A 23627-nucleotide genomic window follows, 5' to 3' on the forward strand; every position below is an offset into this window, starting at 1 on the left:
GTTAGCAGTAGGCGTTTGTATGTAGAATGAACAGCTGTGATTGGGGGACAGAGCTTAAATATTTTCAGGCAAAGTTTTCATAGGTCTCCTGACTTTAACTTTTAGCTATATTCTGACTTGACAACGTTCCTAATTACAATTAGACTGGCATTTAGCCACTGTTTCTTGTTGTGTTTCTGCCCTTGCTATTCTGGTGGCCTGGCAGTCCTTATTTTTCTTCTAAGACGTGCATGACTAACCTTTGCTTAGGTACATTTACGTATGAGAGCAGGCTAGAAACAGGCAGTCTGGTATTCCTTATTTCCCTCCGTTGTCATTATCTTAAGATAAATGATGTGTGTGTACCTGATCTGTGAATAAACTGTTTCCTGTATGAAAGAAGTTTTGAAAATACAGTTCTTCCTTTCTTCCTTTCCCTCCCCTGTCGTACCTCTCAGCAACTTTTAGTCAGCTCCATAGACATGTTCCAGCAAATGCCGGAGCTCTTCACGAAGGACTATAAATCGCGTACATAATCCCTACAGTAGATTAGTGCTCAGGTTAGCTGAGTGAATTTGCAATGTTATGGTTACAAGGGATTTAAGGGCATTATCCTTCCTGTGCAAACAGTATATGAAAGTTCTTCAGGGATTTTCCCATATAGCGCTGGCAGCTAAAGAGAGATTGCAGAATATGGTTTCAAGAACAAAAGTAAGAGTTTCTGCTTGCTGAAAAATTTTCTAAATAGGCATGCATTTTATGTACACAGTAAATAAAAAAGAAATAAGTTAAAAATACACTTACAGGAGTCTGGTCGATGGATATTTTTTTTTTTTATTCCTTGTTGGAATCAAAATGGTAAATTTGTTGTCGCGTTTGATTCCATACTTGTGTACATTGGGAGCCAAGAAAAAAAAAATCAACTAAACAAAACAAAAAACCCGAACAAAACCAAAACCACACCAAAATCCCCTCCAAACTGTAGAAGTTTCTTAGGATGCAAATAGAAGAACACATCTGAATTTTTCAGCTATTGTGAATGGTGGTTCCTGCCCCCAGGTCAGAGGAAAGCTTGCTAGTGGCCCACAGATGTCGGGTGCTTGCCTGATGCTGTTGTGCCATTATTTTATCTGGTGAGTAAAGGGAAGAAGAGCCTTTGCCTAGACACATCCCTGCTGTCCCTCAGTGCTCGTGGCAGCTGCTCTTGTTACTACCTAGTGCTGTCTCACCATGATGGGTAGGAGAGCTGGTTTGCTGGGTCTGCACAGGATGAAAGATTGAACAGGTGAGGATGCCTGGGACATTCCCTACGGAGCAGTGGTCCTTACCAGGTGATGGCGAGGCTTCCGTCTGCGAGGCAAACAGGCTTTCTCTGTGTTATTGTATCTTTATGCATAACTGCAAACAACATACATACACGTTCTCTACTTTTTTCCTGGATTTGACCATCCAATATCCTGATGTAATGAAGTGCTATAAACTCCGTTTGTTTATGAGGCTATGATATGTTCAAGAATACATGTGATTTGTAGTATATGATACTTGAAGTTCTATAAAAGATTTCTTAGTATAATTTTGGGATTGTTGTCATGAAGGAGAAAGCCATGCTGATTAAAAATTGTCAAATATGAAGCAGAAGAGCTCCTTATCTCAAAAATATTAAACACTAGAATAACTTTTGTATCCATTGCCTGTGAAGTCACGTATGCTCCTCTTATGGTTCAAAATTGATTTTAAGTTATATTAAATGCTTTTCCTATGCATAAAACTGTTAAATTTTGAAATATAGTATGTAAAGATCTAGAAGTAGAGGAAGATGCCCCATCCAGTGCCATTAGGAAGCTGAAATCTTTCTATATGCTGTTGGGCATTCAACTTCCAGCCATGCAGCAGGGTATCGTATTGGATCTGACAGCTGTCACAGGGAGAAACGATATGCGTCTTCTGGGTTGGCCATAATAATTTGGGAGGGAAATGCCGGATTAGCAGGGAAAGAAGAAACATTTCCTTTTGTAAACAATCTTGCAAGAAGATTACAATTTCTTTGAAGCTACTTATAAATTCTGGTATTAGGATTCTGGAAGAGTTAGTCCAGACAAGATGGATTTGTGGAAGAAGTAGCTGATGGGCAGTGAAAGATGCACGATTAACAATTTTGTTTTGTTCCGTTCATTTCCTCAAGTGTTGTGTATATTCTGTTTTTGAAACCTAGAGTATATATGTTTGTCGTTTTGAGTGGATGCTTTCTATTAATTACAGTAGTGTATAATTATACGCAGACTCTGACAAATATAGCGGTGTTGTAGAGTCTATTTTTAGGCTCAGACATTTGCGATTATGATCTAATGTGCCAACACTTAGCCAAGCTATGAGCAAGAAAATCTTACAGGGAAACAATGCTATCGACCTCATGCATAGCCTGGTACCAAAGAAGGATCATCTGTACCAGGACAGGGCGTTCTGCTGTTTTTTCTCCCCTCTGTCCGCTTAGTTTCCTCTGTTCTAGACAGACAGGATGAGTTGGTGAGGTAGAGCACACAGTTGCTGGACTGGAACAAATTGTTTATTTTCCATTGTTTGTAATCATGCATGACTTACTATGCTTGTTTCTTTTCTTTTCTTTTCTTTTCTTTTTTTTTTTTTTTTTTGGCTGGGATTTTCCACTCATACTCCACTGAGAATCAGTGTCGTTCACTATTGCAAAGGCTGCCTTCCGAGTTAAGTTCCTGCACTGATTAGGGTAGTCCTAGGGACCGGTCATGTATCTCTGTACTAGAAATAGGTAGCCCATGCCTGTGCAAACAGTCCCACCGACCATACAGCAGGCTAACTACGTCTGCCTCCTTCCTACCCTTCCTGCTGGAATAAAACAGTGAAAACCTACTTGCCCACTCCTGAGCCCTCAGTCACTGCCAAAAAGCTATTAATATTCATTAATCCTTAAGAATGAACTAGCATCTGAAAAGGAGGGAGCAAAGCTGAAACAAATGCTCTGCTCAGAGTCAGTTTACAGCAATGACATACTCAACCCAAAACATTCCCATGCTAAAGATACCCAACAGCTAAGCTGAGATGCTCGGTGTTTTCTGAGGTACAATGTCTGAATCTTCAGTTTATCTGCGTTATAACTTCTGTAGTGATAAACTTGAGTTTGCTGTAGTGTTTCACCTCCTTTGCCCTCTGCGTCTCTTCTAGCAGCGTGTTTTGCACCCTACCCTGCATTTCCTTACATTAAATACATCTTTGTGTCTCGAGGCAAGGATGTGTTTTTTTCTGCCTCTGTCAAGCCACGGGCTGTATCCTTCTCCTGTTAATAAGACTTTCCCCCACCCCCTCTGGTTAGAGGTCAATCTGAAGTGCAGGAAAGAATGATTATGATAACAGGAGGAAGCAGGAAGAATCATGCTTTCTTTTTCAATCTGTTTTTTATTATTGTTTTAATGTAAAACATTGTTTCAATTAAATGCTGACCTGTGCAGTGGCGTGTGCGTGCACATGCTGAAATGAATTCAGGCTTTGTTTGGAAAGCTGTGACCTCTTTATTCCTGTTCTGGATCAAGGCTGTTGCATTTCAAACCCACTGCTGAGGACTGAAATTTCACTCGTACTCCTAGTAGCACTGGCAGTACTGATCCTTAAGAGCAGTATTCTCCTTGGGCATTTGTATGTGCTGTTCTCTCTCAATTTTTAAAATAAAGTTAGTTGTTTTTAAGGATTCCTCACGTCATGAAAAAAAGATAACCATGACACGATTACAATGCACTGGGCTAAAGCTGTACCTGATAGAGCAGATATGTATAGAAATGAGGAGCAGAGATCTTTATCAGTTACTCGCTTTCTCTAGGACTTAATTTCATGTTGTTATTTATTCTTTCATTATTTTAAAGTGAGAGTGCCGTGTGAATTGACTTCACCGAAAAGAAAATGTAAGACTCGACCCCAACACCTGCTCCCACCCCCCAAAGCGTTGACTGCAATGACACTAGAATAAGATGTCACGTTTGTTATTTTCTTGGATGTAAATTTTAAATCTGAGGGAGTGAATCTGTGTTGTCTTGCTTAAGTTTTCTGTTTGCTTAACATGAACTGTTTCAGAGGAAGGAAGAAGGGGGGGGAATAACATGAAAATTGTCTGGGTTGTTAAAATGAGTCAGTTATATTTTATACTTGTCCTCTGGTGACCAGATTTTCATTTTTCTCCTTGGCCTCATGGAATGTTTTTATTTATATATCTTATTAGTTCTGGATGTTCTGTGCAAGGGGAAACCTGAATTACAAACTTTTTTTTTTCATTATTGTATTAAGAGCCTGGGTATTGAATGCAGGTGCTCAGACTCTGCCATAATTGGCAGTTTATGGAGAGACACCATCTGTACTGCTTCACAGGGGAGATATTATATCTCTTCACACGTTGTATATATTGTAGGAAATGCAGAATTCCTGTCATTGTCAGAAACTTTGCATGTCTGCATCTACCAGTGCCTCTGTAGAAAAAGGACAACAATCCACTGAAAGTTTAAACCATGTCTATTTTCAGAAATGGCTTATCCCTTTTATTGTCCTTTCATGTAGCAGGAATTGATGTTTTGTTTGGTTAAATATAGAAAAAATTTAACAAATGTTTGTCTTTTTATGGTCATGCAAGGCCGACTGGTATACTAACTGCCTCATATTTTTTTTGTAACGCATGACAGGTTATATTACATATCTGCATGTGTGTGGATGTGTGTATACAAGATTATACTCATCATTTAATAATATACTAAATCACATATTTAACAGGTTCAGTTCACAGAACAGGGTTGGAAGTAGAAGCAATAGAACTCCAAATTATATTAGACCTTAAAAGGCATAATTATACAGTGGGAAAACCATGGTGCTCCTGGGCATCTTACACAATGGGGGCCATAGTTGCTCTCTCTGGGGAATGCCTGGGAACTGCAGATGGTACTGCTTGGTCCTGCCTGAGGAGTATTGATATATTGATGTGCGAGTGGGTGGGACTTGTGCGGCTTTTGAAGGATTGAATTATAGGGGGAAGCTATGAATTAGTATCAAGATTTATAGGTATTGTATGTGAGTGATTTGGCCAAACAAAGGGGAAGGTAAAGCTATGCCTGTGTTTGAAAAATACGATTGCTGAAGGGAATGAAGAGCTATTGAGTGTTGCAGGGAACGTTTGTTGCATATCAAGAAAAACAGAAGTATCTGGCATCTTACTAGATAGCAAAATAGGGTTCCAATGAAAGTAAAAGAAATCTCATCAGTTTGTTTTTAAGAGCAGCTTGGAAAACACAGCCCTAATAATAGAGGAACGGACAAGGTTGCAGATGTCTTATGTGAGCTGATTTAACATTTGCCTTGCATATTCGTTATCCTTCTTCCTCTGTGGTTTAGAAATGTGTTCACATCGATGTATGGACATGTGGAGGTTTTGCCCTGTTAGCTTCATCTCTGGGAACACATTGGCAAGGTTGTTTCATTCTGTCTTTTTAGAACAGATTTCTTTTATATTCTGTCTGTCTGGTTAAACCCCCTTTTTCTTGCTCTCATTGTAAGTGTCTTGCACGTTCTTTGACCTTGTTAAGGCCCTGTGTTGAGACATTCTTTTGAACATCATTTCCTTTCCAGTGCTGCTGTGTGTTTGCGCGTTGTACACTTTCTTTGTGAGAACCAGGAAGAAGTCTACATATTTCCATGTTTTTTTCATTTTTAATAGGTTTGTACGCATTGCGGAGAGCACTGGGGAAAAGACCTAACCTATTAGACAACGAGGTGGCTGGGTCAGTGTTGATTACTTTCAATGACTTCCTGCAGGGGATGAATGATGTCAGGCCCAGCGCCATGAGGGAGGTGGCAGTTGATGTGCCAAAAGTAAGTTATTTTTTGCGATATGCAAGCAACACTGTTAGAGCCACATTGAGTTGCACTTAGGCGTTGAAATGCCTCACCAAAAGAGAGGAATTTTGTGAAGTGGAAGCCTTATGTTACCAATAAATGTTGTGCATCATCTTTTTGTTTGCATATTTGTTTATTTGATTATAATTTTGAAGACCCATTTACAGAACCTTAAGTTCTGAATGCTTTAGGAAGAGTTGGTAGTGCAGGAGCATATCTCCTGATCTGTACTTCTATATGCTGAGTGGGTTAATGGAGTAAAAAAATCTTAAGATGCCTGCTCAAAGCCATGAAAGCTGGAGCTTTTTATAAAGCAGACACAAGCTTAAGCAGAAACCAACTGCTAGCATTTGTAACACAAGTGTATTGAAACAAAGCTCCGAAGAGATTGATTGCTGTGATTTTATGTAAAGCAGTTGACTAATTCGACATGCAGTTCATACTGCTGTGACCTGAATGTCTTCAGTGGCATTACATGGTTTTAACTGAGGGCAGAATTAGATACTTTAGGTAGGTTATGACTGCCAAGCGGTTACCCATCAGGGGCTGCCATTATATGAACAGTTCTATTGGTGGTGCTAGGTTCATCTTTACCCCACTCACTGCCCTCTCATGTATTATGGTAGTTCAGTAGCAGACACAACGTAAATTGGGCTGGGGAACTGATCTGGTTTAAGAAGACTCTGATCTGGCTTAAGAAGATTCAGCAAAAGAAAACATTGTATTTAATCTTACTAAATCTTGACTCTGCAAGCCATTGTGCTGGTGTTTCTCAGCAGCTCCCCAAGCCCTAGCAGAAAACATTTATGTCTCATTGCGTGAAGATGAGTCATCTGGGAATTAGATTGCACAACTGTAGACCCTTATTCCCAAACTATAGGAATGGGAAATAAAATCTGCGAACAGGATGCTGCACACAGCCAGCTCGGATATCACACTTGGCTTGTTAAGAGTCCATGCTGTGCAGTGAAGTGCTGGGTGGAAATGCCTGGGCTGGTCCCAGACAGCTTTTCCTGGAAATGGTGTAGTGGCATCAATATCCGCAAGGGCTAATTAGTTCTGCTGAGAACCAGAGTTACTAATTCTCTCGTTGCTTATTGTGCTACTGGCTCTTGGGCTCACGTCATTATCACTGTGCTGTGCCTTTTAGACGTACCAGCCCATTCAGAGCCAGATGGAGTGCTGCTAAACAGCACAATAAAGACAGATAGAAGCAAGGTCTCGAGGTACTGCAGGAAATCTGTTCTGAATCCAGGTCAACCTACTACTCAAGCTCCTGTTGTCCACTAAACCATCCTGCCAGTGGCTTCCTTGATTGTCGCTTGTTTTTATTTGTTAAATACCAGCTGAGTCACTGGAATACTGCTGAAATTCATTCCTTTATTGAAGCGAAGATAACCCAGTGCAGATTCCTTTTGCGCTGACAGGACTTGCATTTTTACAAGATAATGTATATTCTTTGCAGATGTAGGGTAAATTTCAGGCCTTCTGCTTGGTGCCTGGGGTGTGTTTAAAGTGGAATCTAAAGTACCGGATGCAACAGGTTTTGTGTCCTCCCACATCACCTACCAAAGGAGGTGCTGGAATTCAGTTTAACCATTGTTTTGGGCTGCAGAGCTACCAACTTACCAAAATGAAGGTACCTGTGCATGCTCAGGAGCAGTCTGAATATCTGGAAACAGACACAGCTGTCCATGAAAGTCACAGTACTGTAAATCCAGCATTGTAACACCACCACCACCATCCTCAAGGCTAATTACTCCATTACCATTTGTATTTGAGGTGAAATGCCTTAGGTCAGCTCAAGTCCATCGGTTAGTTGAAGGAACTGTGCTGTGCTGCGGCTATGTGGCTGGGATGGCAGTGCAGGGGAAGCAAGCAACAGGAATCCAACCTGCAGCTCCCTGGTTAGGGCTGCTTGCTGGAGGCTTCGTCAACACAGAGCTTTTTCTCTGAAATATGCGGAACTTGGAGTAGGCTGTAAAGAAACTCAGTTTTCAAACCAGTCTTTGCTTTTTAGGTCCTAGAACTGAGTACTAGCTGCTTGGCTGTTTAGAAGGCTACCAGGCTAAATTGCTCTGTTGCAGTCTTTTGTCTTATTTAAGACCTGGAAAAACCTCTTTTTATGCGTGTAGCTGGGGTAGTAGCTAAAGAGCAAGGAGATTGTTAGAAGTGACTTGTTTGGGTGGCCTCGAGCAAGTCACTTTACTTCTCGGTGGCTGAGGGTATTTGATAACCTTTATAGAATGTTTTGCAGTCTGCTTCTGAAAGTGCTCAATGACAAGCTAGGTATTAGGGTTTTTGTCAGCTCTTGAGCTCTCTTCTTATTCCAAGGATATTCAAAATTACTGGTGGGGAAAACAGCCAAAATGAAGTGAGTTTGGGCAGTAGACAGAAAGTGAGGTTGTGTGCAGGAGGAGCTGGTGGAGGTGCCACCACCCACTTTTTTTTTTTTTTTTTTCTTTTTTTGTTCCTTCTTTCTCCATTTCTTTGTCCTTGTGTCCAGATTGCCGTGCGCATTGGCTGTGACCAAGGCAAATGCAAAATACTTGCCTGCCCGGTTCCACGTAGCATCTTGTTTTCTGTTTTTACAGAATCTTTCTTGAACTTTGCTATGTGTTACAACCTTTTTAGAAGTCTGGTTTTTCTGCAGCAGGGATTTAGGAGAGAGGGGATGCACATTATAAATCAAGAAGTTAATACTTTGGTTCTTTGGAGAGTTGCACTGTAGTTGCCATTCCTTCCTCTCCTATGGGTTTTTCTGAAATTTTTGTAGAGTGCTATGGGTTTTGCTTGCCTGTTTCATTCCCTTTGCTGTAATTCAACACTCAGATTTGTGTCTTTGCAGCCAAAAGGCTCTGGATGAGACATCCTTTGCATGTCTGCTTTATTTCTTTATTGCTGCTGCTTAACAACCTCTGGGGAGTTGCTGCTCTGCATCGTGTTCTGAGCTCTGTTGACCTGGGGAGAGCTAAAGATTACGGCAGTAATGAAATCTTGGTGTCTAACACACTATAGCAGAGCACTGTCTTTGTATGTGTCAGCTCAGCCCCAAGGCTAGTCTTTAAAACCATTTCCACAGTGACAAGAGTATCACACTTCATTGCTTACATTGCAAGACCTTTCCTTTGAGTTCGTGTGCAGGTAAAAGAAGCATAGCTAGCTGTCCAAATGTGCGCCCTAGAGTTTGTGTTAATTGCAGTTGGGAAGTTACTGAGGATTTGTGTGCAAAAACAATCCACCTAGTTCTTCCAAGCTCATCTGAATGTAAAAGTATTCTTACTTTTGGGTGTTTTATTGTTGGTGGACTGTCTTTTTTCTCCCACTTATCTCTATCCTTTTGAAATGAGGAAAAAGAAAATGTTTTGTTTAGGACTTGACCAGAATGTGAGGGTAGTGTTTTATTAGCTATTTTTGTTTTTAATACCATTGCTGCTTGAATTCCACACCTTCTATTATAGAAATTCTAAATAAGTTAACTGAATTTTTGACTGGTTAATTATTTTCTTTTTTTTAACTCAAAATGGGCAAGCTCACATTTAGTGGCCCTGTTTGTATGTCCTGACCCAGTGGTTTCCCTTTCCTCCCATTCCCAATTTTCAACGTAAGCAAAATCAGAAGTAGTCGCCAGATGACTGAAAACAACCTTCACATAAGGTGGCCCTACTTCACCTTTTCTGTACAATTCTGTTGCTTGTGTTGATGTTAAATGACATGTAGCAGCTCTAAAAAATCATTTGAATAATGCCTCAGAAGACTCGTGCAATAGTCTGAATATTTGCAAGAGAGTAGAGATAACATTTAGGTGTTTTTTCCCAGGCTTTTTGTATGTGTGCTAAGTACCGCTAATGGATTTTGCCTTCTGTTGCTGAAAGTTTTATAGGGAATTCCTGATGGCTTAATTATTTTAAGAAGTTCTTGTTCATGTTAGTAAAAATCTTTGTCTAGCTAGAAAGACATAGGAATGACTAGTCCATACTTTACCAGATGTGAGTAAAGATTGATACTGAAAAATGAGAACAAGCTTATGTTACGTGTCTTCTTCCCTAAGAAAAAGTTGTTTAAAACTGCCAAGATTTGGTTCTGTGCAGTTTACAGAGCTGTTACGTAGAATTAAGAGTTGTAGGGATAGTTAATATGTAATTTTAAATGAAATTTAAAACACTGACACTGTTTCAGATCTGACTCGGAAACACCAGCTTTTAGAATAAGGGAAGATTGGGATTAACTGTCCTGAGTTTAATTATGTTACTCAACCATGAAACTGGAGTGAAAAGAGGTGGTTTGCATGGGTGGAACAGTGGCAAGATGCAAGTGAGGTATCTGATGCTTTATAAACTTGTATGTTTGCTTCATTGTAATTAAAAATCTGCAGGTGGAGTTCTGGCTCTTATTGTGAAAATTCAGGTGGGAAGGGAGGATCCTTCTTATGTTTAAGCACTTAACTGAGGTGCCTAAATTGGACATCTCCTCACCATATGTTCCCTGCTAAAGGAAGGAGAGAAGCTGGGTGGGAGACCACCTGTCTGACTTCTGAAAGAGAGTTTGTACTATAGCTGAATTGCTCTGCAAAGTCTCTCTCTCTCTCTTTCGACTGTGTTGGTAGCCCACAATACCCAGCTCAAGGTCGGGCTTCAGGAGTTCGTGCTCTTGTTTCCCTCTTCCTTTCCACAGTGCTGTGGAGTTTCTCCATTGTTTTTGTTGCATTCGTACAAAAGCTTTCAGTTCAAGACTAGAGGCTTTTGCACAGCCCATTTTCATCTGTTTGCTACCATTCATTTAATCAGATTTGTGCAGTTAGTCTTGCTTGTAGCATGAAACAGCACTGCAGGGGGGAATATTGACAGGTTGCAAAAGTTGGCTTACAAGTTACCAGAAATGGCATGCTGCTTTGGTAATGCCCCTGCCAAAATCCTTTCCTCCCCCTGCTACTGGGATATTCTGTGTCTGATTCAGTCTTCACTTTGCTCTGACCTTTACTGAATTTCCATTTCTTTTCTGTTTTTCTTTTTCTCCCCCCCCCCCCCCCCCTTTCCCCCCTCCATAAGGGAATCCTGCCTTTGGCAGATCCCTCTGCCCTCAGATCCTTCTTAGCAGGCAGTGGTGATCAGCTCCACATATTTCATATTTCCCCAGGCTTATAAAGTAATTATTTAAGAACCAGAAGCTGCTGGTCACTAAGAAAAAGAGCGAGCTGTTTTGTTTTTTTTTTTTTCCTAGGGTTTCTGTAACATATTCCTGGTGTGAGAGAAATGATGTTCTGCAGGCAGCAGAGTGGCAGCTCTTCAGCTTCCAGTTAGCCTTTAAACTCAGAATATTTCTGAGGGGTTGACCCATGCGTATCGATCTTTGGTGTTTGCTCTCTGCTGTCTTTGTAATTTTCTTCTATGTCAAAGACTGACAATCGAGGAGAAGTTTTGTTTGGTTTGCAGTTTGCTTGGACTTAGGCAAAAGTGCTTGCACTATGTCTAAATGCTCTTTTTCTTCTGCTTCAGTAGTAGACTGAATTGCCTCTTTTGGGGACTTTCTACTTTTAGTTTCCACTTTGTGTACTGGTATCAGGAAAATAGCAATAGGGACAGGCCAGGAGTGACACTAGTTTTCAAGTCAGGAGAAAGGCGATACGTTGCCTCTTATTAATACTCCGCTTGCCTTTCAAGTGTAGCTGACTTTCCAGAGCTGAAGGGTGATTTATGTCTAGTACATTTTTGGAAGAGTGTTTTAAGGCAGAAGATCATTTGATTTAGTGCGTCTTGACATGTTTAATATTTGAAGTGGGCAGGAATGGATGGTGACAGGCCGAAGAACAGGCCGGGGTATGTGGGGAAAAGTCTCAGGCTTGCTGACAGCGATGCAGGGAGAGGTGTAGAAGGTTTTAGATCCGTCTGCTGTTTTGGGTAGGATGTATTAGTTTTGTCCCGATGTATGCCTGACAAGCTTGTCTTGTGTCTTCAGCAGAGCAGATTTCACTGCAGTTTGGTTTGAGTGTTGCTTTTTTGTGTGTGGTTTTTCTTTTCTGTAGATACTCGTCTGTTTGGAAGATTGATTGTTTTTAAGCTTCTAGTCAAATCTCCAGTGCCCAGGTCCTTCATGGGAGTGATAGTGTTGGCAAGTGGAGGAACCCCCAAAACTTCTGAGTCCTGTTCAGCTTAGTGGGATTATACAGCTGGGATCAGGGCCTTACTCTGCAGCTGTAAATAAAACCAGCTTGAGCTCATACAGTCCTTTCCTTCAGGGAAGACATCAAAGTAATTTACAAATTCCACTTCAGCATCACATACAAATCCAAGAGAACTGAGTTGTGAGTTTGCTGGTGATCATGCAAAGTGTTGCTGCCTGTATGATTATGCTGTCATTTTATTGTTATTTTCTATATTTTGTTATTGACCTTTGAAGTAGTTACAAAATTTTACCTACATCCACCAGCATAAAGTGAGTCTAATCCCATTTACTTTGTGTGACTTTATTAATAATTGCTTCTTGTTTAAAAATGGCTTTTTTGAAGAAGTAACTCGTTAAAAATGACTTCATGAAATAACCAGTACGCATTCTACAGAGCATTTGTGGTTTGTTTTCTTTTTTAATAGTTTTGCTCCATTGTCTGAATTCAGCAAAATGGTCTGCTTTGCAGGTATCTTGGTCAGACATAGGAGGACTAGAAGACGTTAAGCTGAAATTGAAGCAGGCAGTTGAATGGCCTCTCAAACATCCTGATTCCTTCATCCGAATGGGCATTCAGCCTCCAAAAGGTGTGCTGCTTTACGGACCTCCCGGGTGCTCAAAAACAATGATAGCAAAAGCTTTGGCTCATGAAAGTGGTCTCAACTTCCTGGCAGTGAAGGTAGGCCATTTAGTCCTACATTTTCTTAACTCCTGCGTAACAATTGATAGTTTACCAATTTCCAGTGCTAGAATCCAGTGGCTCTTAGTGTTTCTGATAGCTATATATGCTACAGCAAACACCTTGTAAATATCAGGTAAGGTTTGTGTTTTCTTATGAAAAAGACTGGTGCTTTCTTGTACGCTTTTTAAAAATTTATTATTTTTTTTTTAATCACAGCACAGTAATTATATGTTGGATGGGTGGGTAAGCTGTGTAGTGACATCTTAATTATTGGCATTATTTAAAATCTTTTTAAAAATGGAAACAATGAAATTCTTAAAGCAGTATAAATGAAATACAACTCTGGATAGTGGGTAGCTCTTCTTACTGTAATAATTACTTGCTTGCATGAAAATATTATCATCTCATCTCTTACATTCCTTTTCATTCCTCAGGAAAGTCACTTTCTTCATCTTTCTGTTCACGTTTCATTACAGATTTTTCTTGCCCTATTGCCATTTTTCAGGGGAAATAGTTCTACTTCATCAGTTTTTTAGAAAGTTTGCAAAATCAGTTATATCTGGAGTACTCCTGGTGGATAAGTGGGATATTCTCTCAGCATTAAGAAACACTTTAAGTATAGAAAAATTTTGGATTTCATTGCCTATGAATCAGTGTAATTGATTGCTGCGGGTTGTATGGAAAACACATGAATGGAAGTTACTTAATAATGATACTGAGCTTCAACGCATAGGAAGAAAAAAAAGATAGCAGAGTGATTCCACACGGGGTAGTCTTGCAGCTGTGTCAGAATGTTAATGAAGTGCAAGAAAAAACATTTGTTTAAGTATTTTAAAAGTATCTCCTCAGCAGTAAGATCACGTACTCTTGTCTGTTGACCATCTCCTTACTCACAAAGCCTTCTGTGTTAGTTTCTACACAGCTTCCTCCTCTGCCTATCCTTTCAGACACACTGTAACCGTAGCTCTGGATCCTGTCCTCTCTGGGAGCAGAGGCAGTCGCGCTGACCCTGAAGCCAGCAGCTCTTCATTGCCTGTGCTTCCCGATATTGCAGACAGGCCTGCGGGTCACGGTCACATCAACAAGAGCAGCCTTGGAAACCTCAGCCCTTAAGAAACACTACCTTTACTGCCTCTTCCATAAAGACAAAGTAGTTCTTTGTACTCCAGAGTTACTGGTAAACAAGGTAACCTTTTCCTCCTGCACTGCTTAAAAGAAAACATTCCTCTTTGTCTCACCCAAAGCACTGATGCTTGAGAGGGTGGGGAAAAAAAGGTAGCAGTCTGAAAAAAGAAAACAAACCAAAAAACAGTTAAAAATGAATGTTGTTGCTATCTTGTATGCATCAGTCATAGCTGCATCAGACATTTTTACTGATGCAGTTAGTTGTCCAAAAGTAAAAGGTGGCTCATGCTGAACAGGAGGTATCTGAAGGTGCACCGCTATGAAATGCGTTTGTACAGCAATGCAGCATTTCTTCGTGGTGGGGTTCTGATGGTGCAAACCCCCCTGTCATTGACAAGCTGCAGCAGAAGTGGCTGGCTTGGGGAAACTGCCTTTTATTCCCTGATGGTTTAAATCCCTTGGCCTGGAACTGGTCGAATATTCAACGTACAGATGTTTCACAAAGCACATCTCTGGAGCATATCCAGCCTTGGATATGTTGACTCCAGGAAGGGAACATAGCCCACTTTCTCTAAGTTCACATTTGCTTCCTGGACAGAAAAGGCAACATCCATCATGTACTAAATGTGTTAAACATCATTGTCTGTAGCACTTCTTAAAGCACAACAGGCATGAATTAATTTCCACTGCATGTGTTCCTGCAATAAATCCAAAGTAGATGAATATGCGTTTTTTTTTTTGTTTTTGTTTTTGCGTTTTTGTTTTTTGAGAGAGGGGATTTTTTTCTTTTCTTGCTTATAGTCCTATTAATTTTCCCGTTCTCTACGTTATGTCTCAAATATCTGTCCCTGGAACTGATATCAGGCTTTTTGAAATGGAAGTGTGTTTCCTGATAATTTACTTTTCAGACTTGCATTTTCCTTCCAGTCTCTCCTGCCTCAGATAAGTAATTTTGATGAAAACTGTCTGCTGTACAGCCTGTAGGATACGTGTGCTCTTTCAGGATAATTCAGGTGGCTCAGGTTCTTGGGTCCTTCTTGAGAACGAACTGCAGACAGGAGGCATAGCTCTGGCTGTGGGAGCCTGCTGCTGGATGCCGTCCCTCCCTGTGTCTGAAACCTGAGAGGAAATCGAGTACGTTACATGCAGTGCTTACTTGGTCCAGTGATTTTTGGAAGATGGACCTGTTATGTCTGCACGCCACATTTAAGATACATGGGCATAGTAAGTCCAACTCTCTCAGGAAGTGCTGAATGTACTCGACTAAATTGACTGTCCTGCTTGGGTGCAACAGGTATCACCCCTGCCCCAGCCTGGCTCCAGGAAGGCTTTGCACTGTTTTCCAGATGTTTCTATGCAATGTCTTTGCTCTTTGTTAATGAGGTACTTTAGCTGGGTTACACGTAATCTGTTAAAATGTGACATTTCCACGTGTCTTGGGCATGGCTGGTTGTCATAATGAGGCATGGTCAAAATGGCGCAGCCTCCAGCCCACGTCTGACTTGCCTCTAATAAGGTTTGGAAGATGTGCAAAGTCTAGGTGTAATTTCTGAGCAGAGGAGCTGAAGAAAATAATGTGATAACAGATATTTGACGTTGCATCCTGTTCTCTCCTGAAATCTATTGTGAAGTTTGAATGGTTAGTGTTACAATGAATGTGGCCCTTTTGTAAACATGCTCTTTGATATTTGGCCAAAACTTTTTATAGCTGTATTTTCACCAAGATTGGTGACCTTTTGCTTTTCCAGAGAAAAGCAGTTGGTTGGTTGGTTTGTTTTACAAAGCAATCTTGCATATAATTCCTATGGGGACTTGTTTATTTTTATTCCTTCACTTGACTTTCTTTGTCTCTAATACAATATATCTGCTAAATTTACTGGGGAGGAGGTTGTCAACCGCTTTCCAGGGGATGGCTCTTCCTGCTCCTTCCCCCCACCCCTTTTTCTAAATCTCTTGCAGCACTGAGGCTTTTCAGGGTTTTAGTGGTCATCTTGATTACTCCCCCCCTCCCAAACCTCTGTTACAAAAAGACAACTGAACTGTTCTCAACTTCTTGGACAGCTTTCAGTGTTTTGTGGTCATGGATACAAGCGAGTATAAGACTGTGAAGGAATGAATTAGGATAATTTTTTCATTCTTCAGGGTTGAACATCAGTCTTGACTTATTAATAGTTTTTGATCTGGTTGAATTCTTATTTCAGTCAGCCTCCTATGCACTTTTGTACTTCTTCACACTCCTTTTGTGCTCACCCCAAAGCTCGTAATTTTCTTCTGAAATGTCTTTTATGCATTTCTTTTACTAATAGGTAAAGAAAATTGTATACAGATATTGGACCTATCAATATTAATAGGATGGGGGATATAATTTTCAGCTTCTGCCAGGCTGATGACACCTCTCTGTTATATACAACTGTCTCTGTGACATTTTTGCTTTAGATGTCATCTAGCTTTCTGAAGTTGACAATGAAGAAAATGAAACCCTTTGTCACTGTGTTATTTCTGTGGGCTTTTTTCCCCTCTTTTGACTGCTTTTGTGGTGTCTCTCTGTACTGTTTTGACAGTTCCTGCACTTAGGGTCAGCTTTGACTGGCTGCTTTTTTGAGATATATGTTGATTAGACCACTAAGATTTTTATGGTGATATTATAAGAATATTTTTGGAGGAAACTTCCATATCTTGCTGTATGGCATAGATAATTAGATCTGCATTTGTCTTGTATCTTAGTTTATTTAGATTTGTTGTGACTGACCTCTTGAAATTTTTTTTTTAATTTTGTTTTTAGGAAATCCTGTATCATTGTGTTGTGCTAAAAATTTAATGAATATTACTTTTCCTCACGGATTTTCTGTTGCTTTTCTAGGAAGCAACTTGGAGAGAATCTCTGTGGATTTTTTTTTTTTTCCCTCTCTTATTGTTGTGGTATGTAGGTAATTAACTTTACTACCAAAGAAGAAAACCATTGTGCTTTTTTGTTTTTAACCTATTTCAAAATGAACACTGAAGTTCGCTCTTATGTTGTCAGGCTGGAAGGCACCATCAGGGTACCTACCCAGATAAACTCCGTCACCCAGTTACAATGTGTTCTTTAGCTGATGGTCCCACAGGGGCCATGGGGATTGGAAAATCCTTTTGCCCTTTGAGTTGCCCATAAGCCCAGGATGCTGCATACTAGAGGAGATGTACGTTGTTGACGGTATCCTGCATTGCATTACCTTCTACTTACTGAGCCTGCGAAAAGCAGGGGGAGACTTTCTGCCAATTTCAGGATTATATCAACAGGGGACTATGAGTTCTGTTTTCTGGGCAACGAGCAGATTACCGGAGTTTACAAAAACACCAAGAAAAATTATGTAACTTCTATATGCTTGTAATGGTTTTGGAAGCATCATTTTTCCTCTTGCTGCTCAGTGCTTTGTAATATTTGGCTGTTTAAAATCAAAACTAAGGCAAAAACTGACTTAGTGATAGTGGCAAAAACCAGCTTAAGTTTTCAGAAAATTTGGATCTCCAAAATTTAACCCCCTTGGAATTCAGCTAAGTGAGACACACTAATTATTATAAAAATGGTGAAGCAATATTTAAAAAAACAAAACAACAACAACAAAAAAAACCCACAAACAAAACCCAAACCCACCCATCATGGTAAGTAGTGTTTAAGGATGTTAACACCGAGCAAACCAACGGTACAGATGATGTGTACTATAGTGCTCTAAAATATTACTTGCATTGGTTAGGAGCTCCAGCTATGGTGGGGATAAAAAAAAAAGGATAGAAAATATTCCTGACATTTTATTTGCTGTTACTTAAGAGCTTGGGCTGAAGGAATCTCTTCTTTTTTCAATTAGCAGTAATTACAAAAATATACACAGTTCTCAGAGCTCTGACTTCTCCTTGGCTTGATTTAACTTCCTGTATCACCCTGCCGATGCTTTTGAACCACTCCCCGTGCTTGACATGTGCATAAGCTTAGTTTGTCATCTGGGTCAATTACGTCAAAATATTTTCCAATTGAAGTTTCCTCTGCTTTTCCCTTCAGCTCTTGGCTGTGGCAGCTCAAACAGATTAATGAGGCTTGGAAAGGCCGACCGCTTTGCTTTGTGAAGAGCTGTCACTGAATTTTGGAGAGGGAGTTTAGCCTTTTGATGGGGATTTCAGTGAGCAGAAGCATGAAATAAGAAAGCTTGGTGCCTGTAACTAGCTAAGCAAAACATTTAAGATGAAAAATGAAGAAGCATTCTGTGGCTTTATGAGAAACCCTGGCAAACATTTGATAAAATTTCCAAAAAGATCCATAGTAACACATTTACAGTAACTTGTTAGTTAATTAGCAGATAGTGAAACTAACTGTATTTGAAAAATTTGTTTAACATTTTTTACAAGGGTTAACAATTTGGGATACTTTAATGAACTCTTTTAATCCTGAAGCTATCTGCATGTTTTACTCAACTAAAAATAAAATAAGGCATTCATCCATTCTTACCATAAGCTTCCCAAAAGCGAATGTGCAGGCAGAAAATGATTCAAAGATAATCCCATGTCTCTGTTTCCTTCTCCCTTCTCAATTACTTTGCAAGATTAATTTTTTATTAGCACTTAGTTTCTCTCTCTCTCTCTCTCTCTCTCTCTCTCTCAAGTTACCAAGGGTTTGTCAACAATCAGGTAAAAGTAGCAGTCGCGGAATGGGGTGTTGCTGGAGGGGTGAAGTGTCAGCAGCCAAATACATTTTGCAGTGCGGATGGCTAACTTTGTGTCATCTTGTTGTATGATTTTTGATCCCGCGTGGATACTGCCCTGATGGTGCCAAGCCTGCTCATACACAGAGTAGTGGATGGAAGCTGTTTAGCCTGTAGCTAAAAGTGGTAGTGAACAGGAACGGGTGCTGAAGATCCATGATGAATGGGAATGACTTGCAAAGAGCTTTCTCTGTGGATGGGGCAGGTGAGCAGGATGGATTCCTTTTAGATCTACTTCAACTCTGTCACGACAGAATTTCACCTTTGACTTGATACTGCTGTGCCTGTGCTGGTGCAGCACTTCGTAAGCATGCAAAATCCTGGTAAATTTGAGTGGCAGCTTTGCCCGAGTGCTGAAGAAGGCCCTCTCTGAAGGCACTGGTGCATGCAGTGAATTTAATTCAATGTTTCCAGTCAGTTCACTCCACACTACAAATACTGGCTTCTGTATTGTGTAAAGAAGCTTCAAAAGATTGTCATTAAAGTTTGCTAGTCAAGACGAATGGCAAACAAGTGAATTCTGAAGCATGCCAATAAAGAAAAATGGATATTATATTTGCCTTCGCAATTTGATTATGTTGCTTTTAGCAGCTTTGCAGCAAGGAATAAGGATGACAATTTTTTGCCAGTCTACTCCCCTAGATACTTTGGAGCCTACAAGCACCTGTTGAAATTGAAGTTTTTGAAACACCAGACAGGTGTCAACAAGTTTTTAAGGTCCTCTGGAATGCAGGGCAGAGGGAGAGGAAGCGATTAAAACGGTGCACAGCACTCAACCTGGAGTTTACATCTGCTGAGATGCTGGGAGTAATGCAGATTAAATCATTAAACCGCATTGAAAGAGAAGAAGTAGGCTTTATTCTTAACAAGCAAATATAATGCGTTTTCTGAGCAAATATTTTTCTATGTAGCGTAACCAATTACCAGATCACACATGTACAACCTTTGCATTAGAAATAGCCTTACTGTTAAAACAAAGGAAGTCTCACTGTTTATCTTGTTAACTCTCTTTCCTGCAGCCGGCCTGAGTCATATATTGCTTTGGTTTGACTGTGGTAGGGGTAGGGATGGGATAGCATTTTGCAGTTGAGATTAAAGTATCAAAAGACTCAGTAACTCATTTCTGAGTCTCTTCCAAATGAGTTAATGTTATTATAGTACATCATCTCACCTGCATTGTCATGGAACTGGAAAGAATAAAGAAAAGGGAAAGAAAAAGGAAGTGAAAATGCTGGTTTTAACTCCATGAAAGATGTACTGGTAAGGGTGGGATCAAGCTTCACTTCTCTGAGCTGGCTGTCTACGCTCCTCCTGCAGTCTGATGAGAAATTAGCACATCAGAGTGAGACTCATCGCATCTGTGAGGTAGACGTAGGTCTGTCCAAATCAGTTAGTGTGAATGTCTAACTCAGATGCAGATGTCTGAGTGTGGGTAATGAACGTTGCCCTAGGTGCACATTGTGAACAGTTGAAAACTAATTTTGGCACCCCCTGTCTTTTTTTTCTTTTTTCCTTTTTGAAATTCACAGTATAGAGCTCAGTTTCTAGATACTTCATTCAAAACTAAATATTGATTATGACTGATATTTTAATGTCTGTTTGGTCATTTCTAATCTGAACGTGGCAAAGAAAGAATTGTGCATTATCTATTGTAGAGTAATAATCTGTAGGATGTGATATAAATTCTCTAATTGATTGGATTTTTAAAAAACATGCGTCGTACTGTATGGCTGACATAGTTTAGTGTGTCTGGGTTAGAGCCCAGAACCTGCATGTGAGGTTAGGGCAGTATTTTTGGAGAGAGTGGATAGAGCTGTATGCTGGAGAAACCTGGAGCTGCGTCCATCTGGCTCAACAAGCATAAGGGCATAACTTACCTGATTGTCAAAAGTACTTATAGCAGGAAGTTACCAACTAAATTTCCTATCAGTTGAAAGTCACTACCCATTTTTTCAGGTGGAAAAAATCCGCAAGTGGCTTTAAGCACTGCTTAGAAAAATTACTGATGTTCTTTAATTTCAGGGATACCAGCTGTTCCTCTTGCAGTGTAAAAACACTTTGAGAACTTCTGTCATAACTGTGTGTACATAAGCTTATCTCATGTTACAGCCTGTATACAAGGGTTTTATCTTTTGTGCAGTTAATCTTTCAAGAGCTTATTCTGATAATATTTTAAATGTAAGGAATTTTCTTTTTTTCCTTCTTTTTTATTAAAAAAAAACAACAACAAAAAAAGAAAAAAACAAAAAAACCCCACCAAAAACCAACGGAGGAGAAAAATCCACGCCCAATCCAGACCATAAACAAGTGGAAGGTTTCATGACACAAGAGGAAAGTATCTTGTAAACGAGGATGGGATAGTCTTTAAACAGAGCATACCTGGAAACTATCTCTACTTTGAGGCTGAATAAGCACAACTCAGCAGTATATAGTAGGCCTGAATTGGCAGATTTTATATTATTAGTCTGGATTGTAGCTCGCAAATGGTATGCTTATATGCATGGCTAAGCTACAACGACTTCTGCCAATTTCCTGCTTCAAATCTTTCGCTGATTTTGGAGTCACTGGGCAAATGACCAGAAGGAACAGGTTTTATTTTTTCACATCTCTTCATATGGAGACGGCTTGTTGCAGAAGAGAACACGGCTATGCATCATTAAACTGGACCATTTGTTACTAGCACCTCTTGGCCAGTATATCAACAGCTGTAAACAGCTTTTAAAGGAATCATTATGCTCACCTCTGGGCCAAAAATGATGTTTCAACAAATGTCGACTTGCTGACTAAGTCGGGTTCATGTCATTTGATTTTTAAAGCATTAGAAAAGCATTGAAAAATTAAAAAAAAAAAACAAAACCTTCCTGGTATTTCTTGAGTGGGCTCCAACTTCAAAGCAAACTTCCTAAAAAGAGAAGGTGAGCTTTGTGAAAATTGGAAACTGTGTCAGCTGTCAGCAGGTGACTTTGTGGTGGCCTGTAGACTGCTTGTCGTGCAGGTCTACCTTTGGAAAGAACTCCCGTCAGTCTCAGCTAAAGGACGGCCCATTTGCTGGTAAGGCAGAGGTTCAGCTCAGGTGGGACCAGAGCTACCCCAGTTCAGTTTCTGCACCCAGCTGCTTTGAACATTTCTAGTTTTTGTGTTGTGGTTTTAAGTGTTTGCATGAGATGAAATGTATACCAATTCCTCCTCTTCTGTGTGTGCTTTCTCTTACTTTGGAATCTTTTCCTTCATTGCCGTGTACAATAAGAGTTCCAAGCTGCTTGCAATAAAAAACATGGCTCTGAATGGCAGTTTTGGTATTGCTCATGAGTGGTGAACTAGGAGGCCTTCAAATCAATTTTCATGAACATTCTCCATGAAGAGGCATAGGTCGTTATACGTAGTAATCTTTCACCTGGAGTTGCTGCTTAATGAAGAGAAAAATAGAGAAAAACTTCAAGTCAAAGCTTACAGCAAAACCATGCATTCAAAATAATTCTCTTTGGAAACATTTTAAACAGTATTTATTGCTTTGATGTTGCCTTGATCATATTTTAATGCTTAATTAAAAATAAAACTCCAAGCATTTGAAATTATATTGTACCTTAGAGCTCAAAGAGAGTCGTTTTGGTTTTAAGTATTATTTTTTTCTCAGACAAAAGAAAAGAAAATGTCAGGCTATTTGATGTTGTGTCATACTAGAGGAGTACACTGTTGGCGCTGATGTATGTGATGTTGGTTTGCATGAGAATATTGATGTGAATGAAGATTACTTATGAGAATAAGGGCATGAAAGAGAAGGTCCACAGGCTCCAAGAAAAAGCTAGTAAAAGAAATCTATAATTGTGGGTAGAATCTGCAGAGGTTTCTCGGTGTATCAGCTCAGTGTAACAGCAAGCTAGACAGAAAGAGAAGACTCTGCTCTTGTTCCGTAAGGATTTGTCAGGCCCATGCTATCGAATTCCTCATCTGCGCTGAATGTGATGAATGGCAAGGGCCCGGAGCAGCTGGATGCTGTCTCTCTTTGCTGCCAGCCTCTTCTGCACAAACTGCTGCGTGCTCCTCATGTTCAGTGTCCACAGTGAATAGTAGGAAAAGGCTTTGTGTTTCTCACTCTCACCTTGTTTTTTCCTTCTCTCTCTTTCCTGCGTTCTTCATCAATTATGTTGATGAATAATTCTCTTTCCACCTAAGTATCCAACAGACTCAAATTGTGAAGTCTTTGAAAGCCTGCAGGTCACACTTTAGCTACAGCAGCAGTTGCTTTAAGGGTGGATGTTGATGAAAGGAAGCAATGCTAATTGTATCATTTACACTTCCTATGGGCAAGGCACGCAGTGTTCTTCTTCCAACCCTTATACGATTGCTTTTACCTGTGTGGTATACTAGGTCTGGCTACTGCAGTATCTCACCTGGCCCTTCGGATAATGGACAACTCTTTGAAAATAAATAAATAAAAATAATGGCATAGCCTGGATGCATTGCTAGCATCAGATAACTTGTGCTTTTCTTTTTAGAGTATATGTTTTTTCCCATACATATGCACAGGCACTTTCCAATGGTGCCAATGTCAAGATAAAGTCAGTGCATTAACTGTTACTGCAAGAGTGAAAATATGTGTAGAGAGGGGAGACTGCAAAAACCAGTGTGCTGCATTTTTAGAATGATGAATCTGTATTCTACTGCTCTGGTTACAAATTCCAGACTGTCCCATTGAAAGAAGGGTTGTAACAGAGGCTCTGTCACTGCCAATGTGTAAATGTGTGTCTGCCACACGTTCTTAATTCTAACATACCCGCTGTTTAAAGCTGCCTTACTGCTCTGAGCCGAGTGTTACCTGAAGGTACTCACAGCTGTGAAGCGTAGGAAGGTTGTTCAGTTTTCAGACTGTGAAGAAGGATGTTTCTGCTGGTGAAATTACGAGGACACCTGTTCCCTGCAAAATAGATTGAAGCCCCTGGCTCTTTTCGTTCAGGGCAGTGGATAATCATCATTGATGCAAACCAGGCTGAAGGCAATGAGTCATTACCAATCCCACGAGAATCTTAGTCCTGCTAGGAAGCATTATT

At 40.1% G+C, this 23627-nt stretch overlaps 1 protein-coding gene across 1 annotated transcript in view; it reads left to right on the forward strand.

Annotated features, from left to right (window-relative positions):
• Positions 1 to 23627, forward strand: part of AFG2A (AFG2 AAA ATPase homolog A) — a 200061-nt gene that overhangs the window by 22219 nt on the left and 154215 nt on the right. The window contains 2 exon segments of the mRNA XM_082315732.1: positions 5699 to 5853; positions 12509 to 12718. Of these exon segments, the coding sequence (XP_082171858.1) occupies positions 5699 to 5853; positions 12509 to 12718 (365 nt within the window).

Source organism: Platalea leucorodia, assembly GCF_965183815.1.
Source record: "Platalea leucorodia genome assembly, chromosome: 6".
NCBI classification, from domain to species: Eukaryota; Metazoa; Chordata; class Aves; order Pelecaniformes; family Threskiornithidae; genus Platalea; species Platalea leucorodia.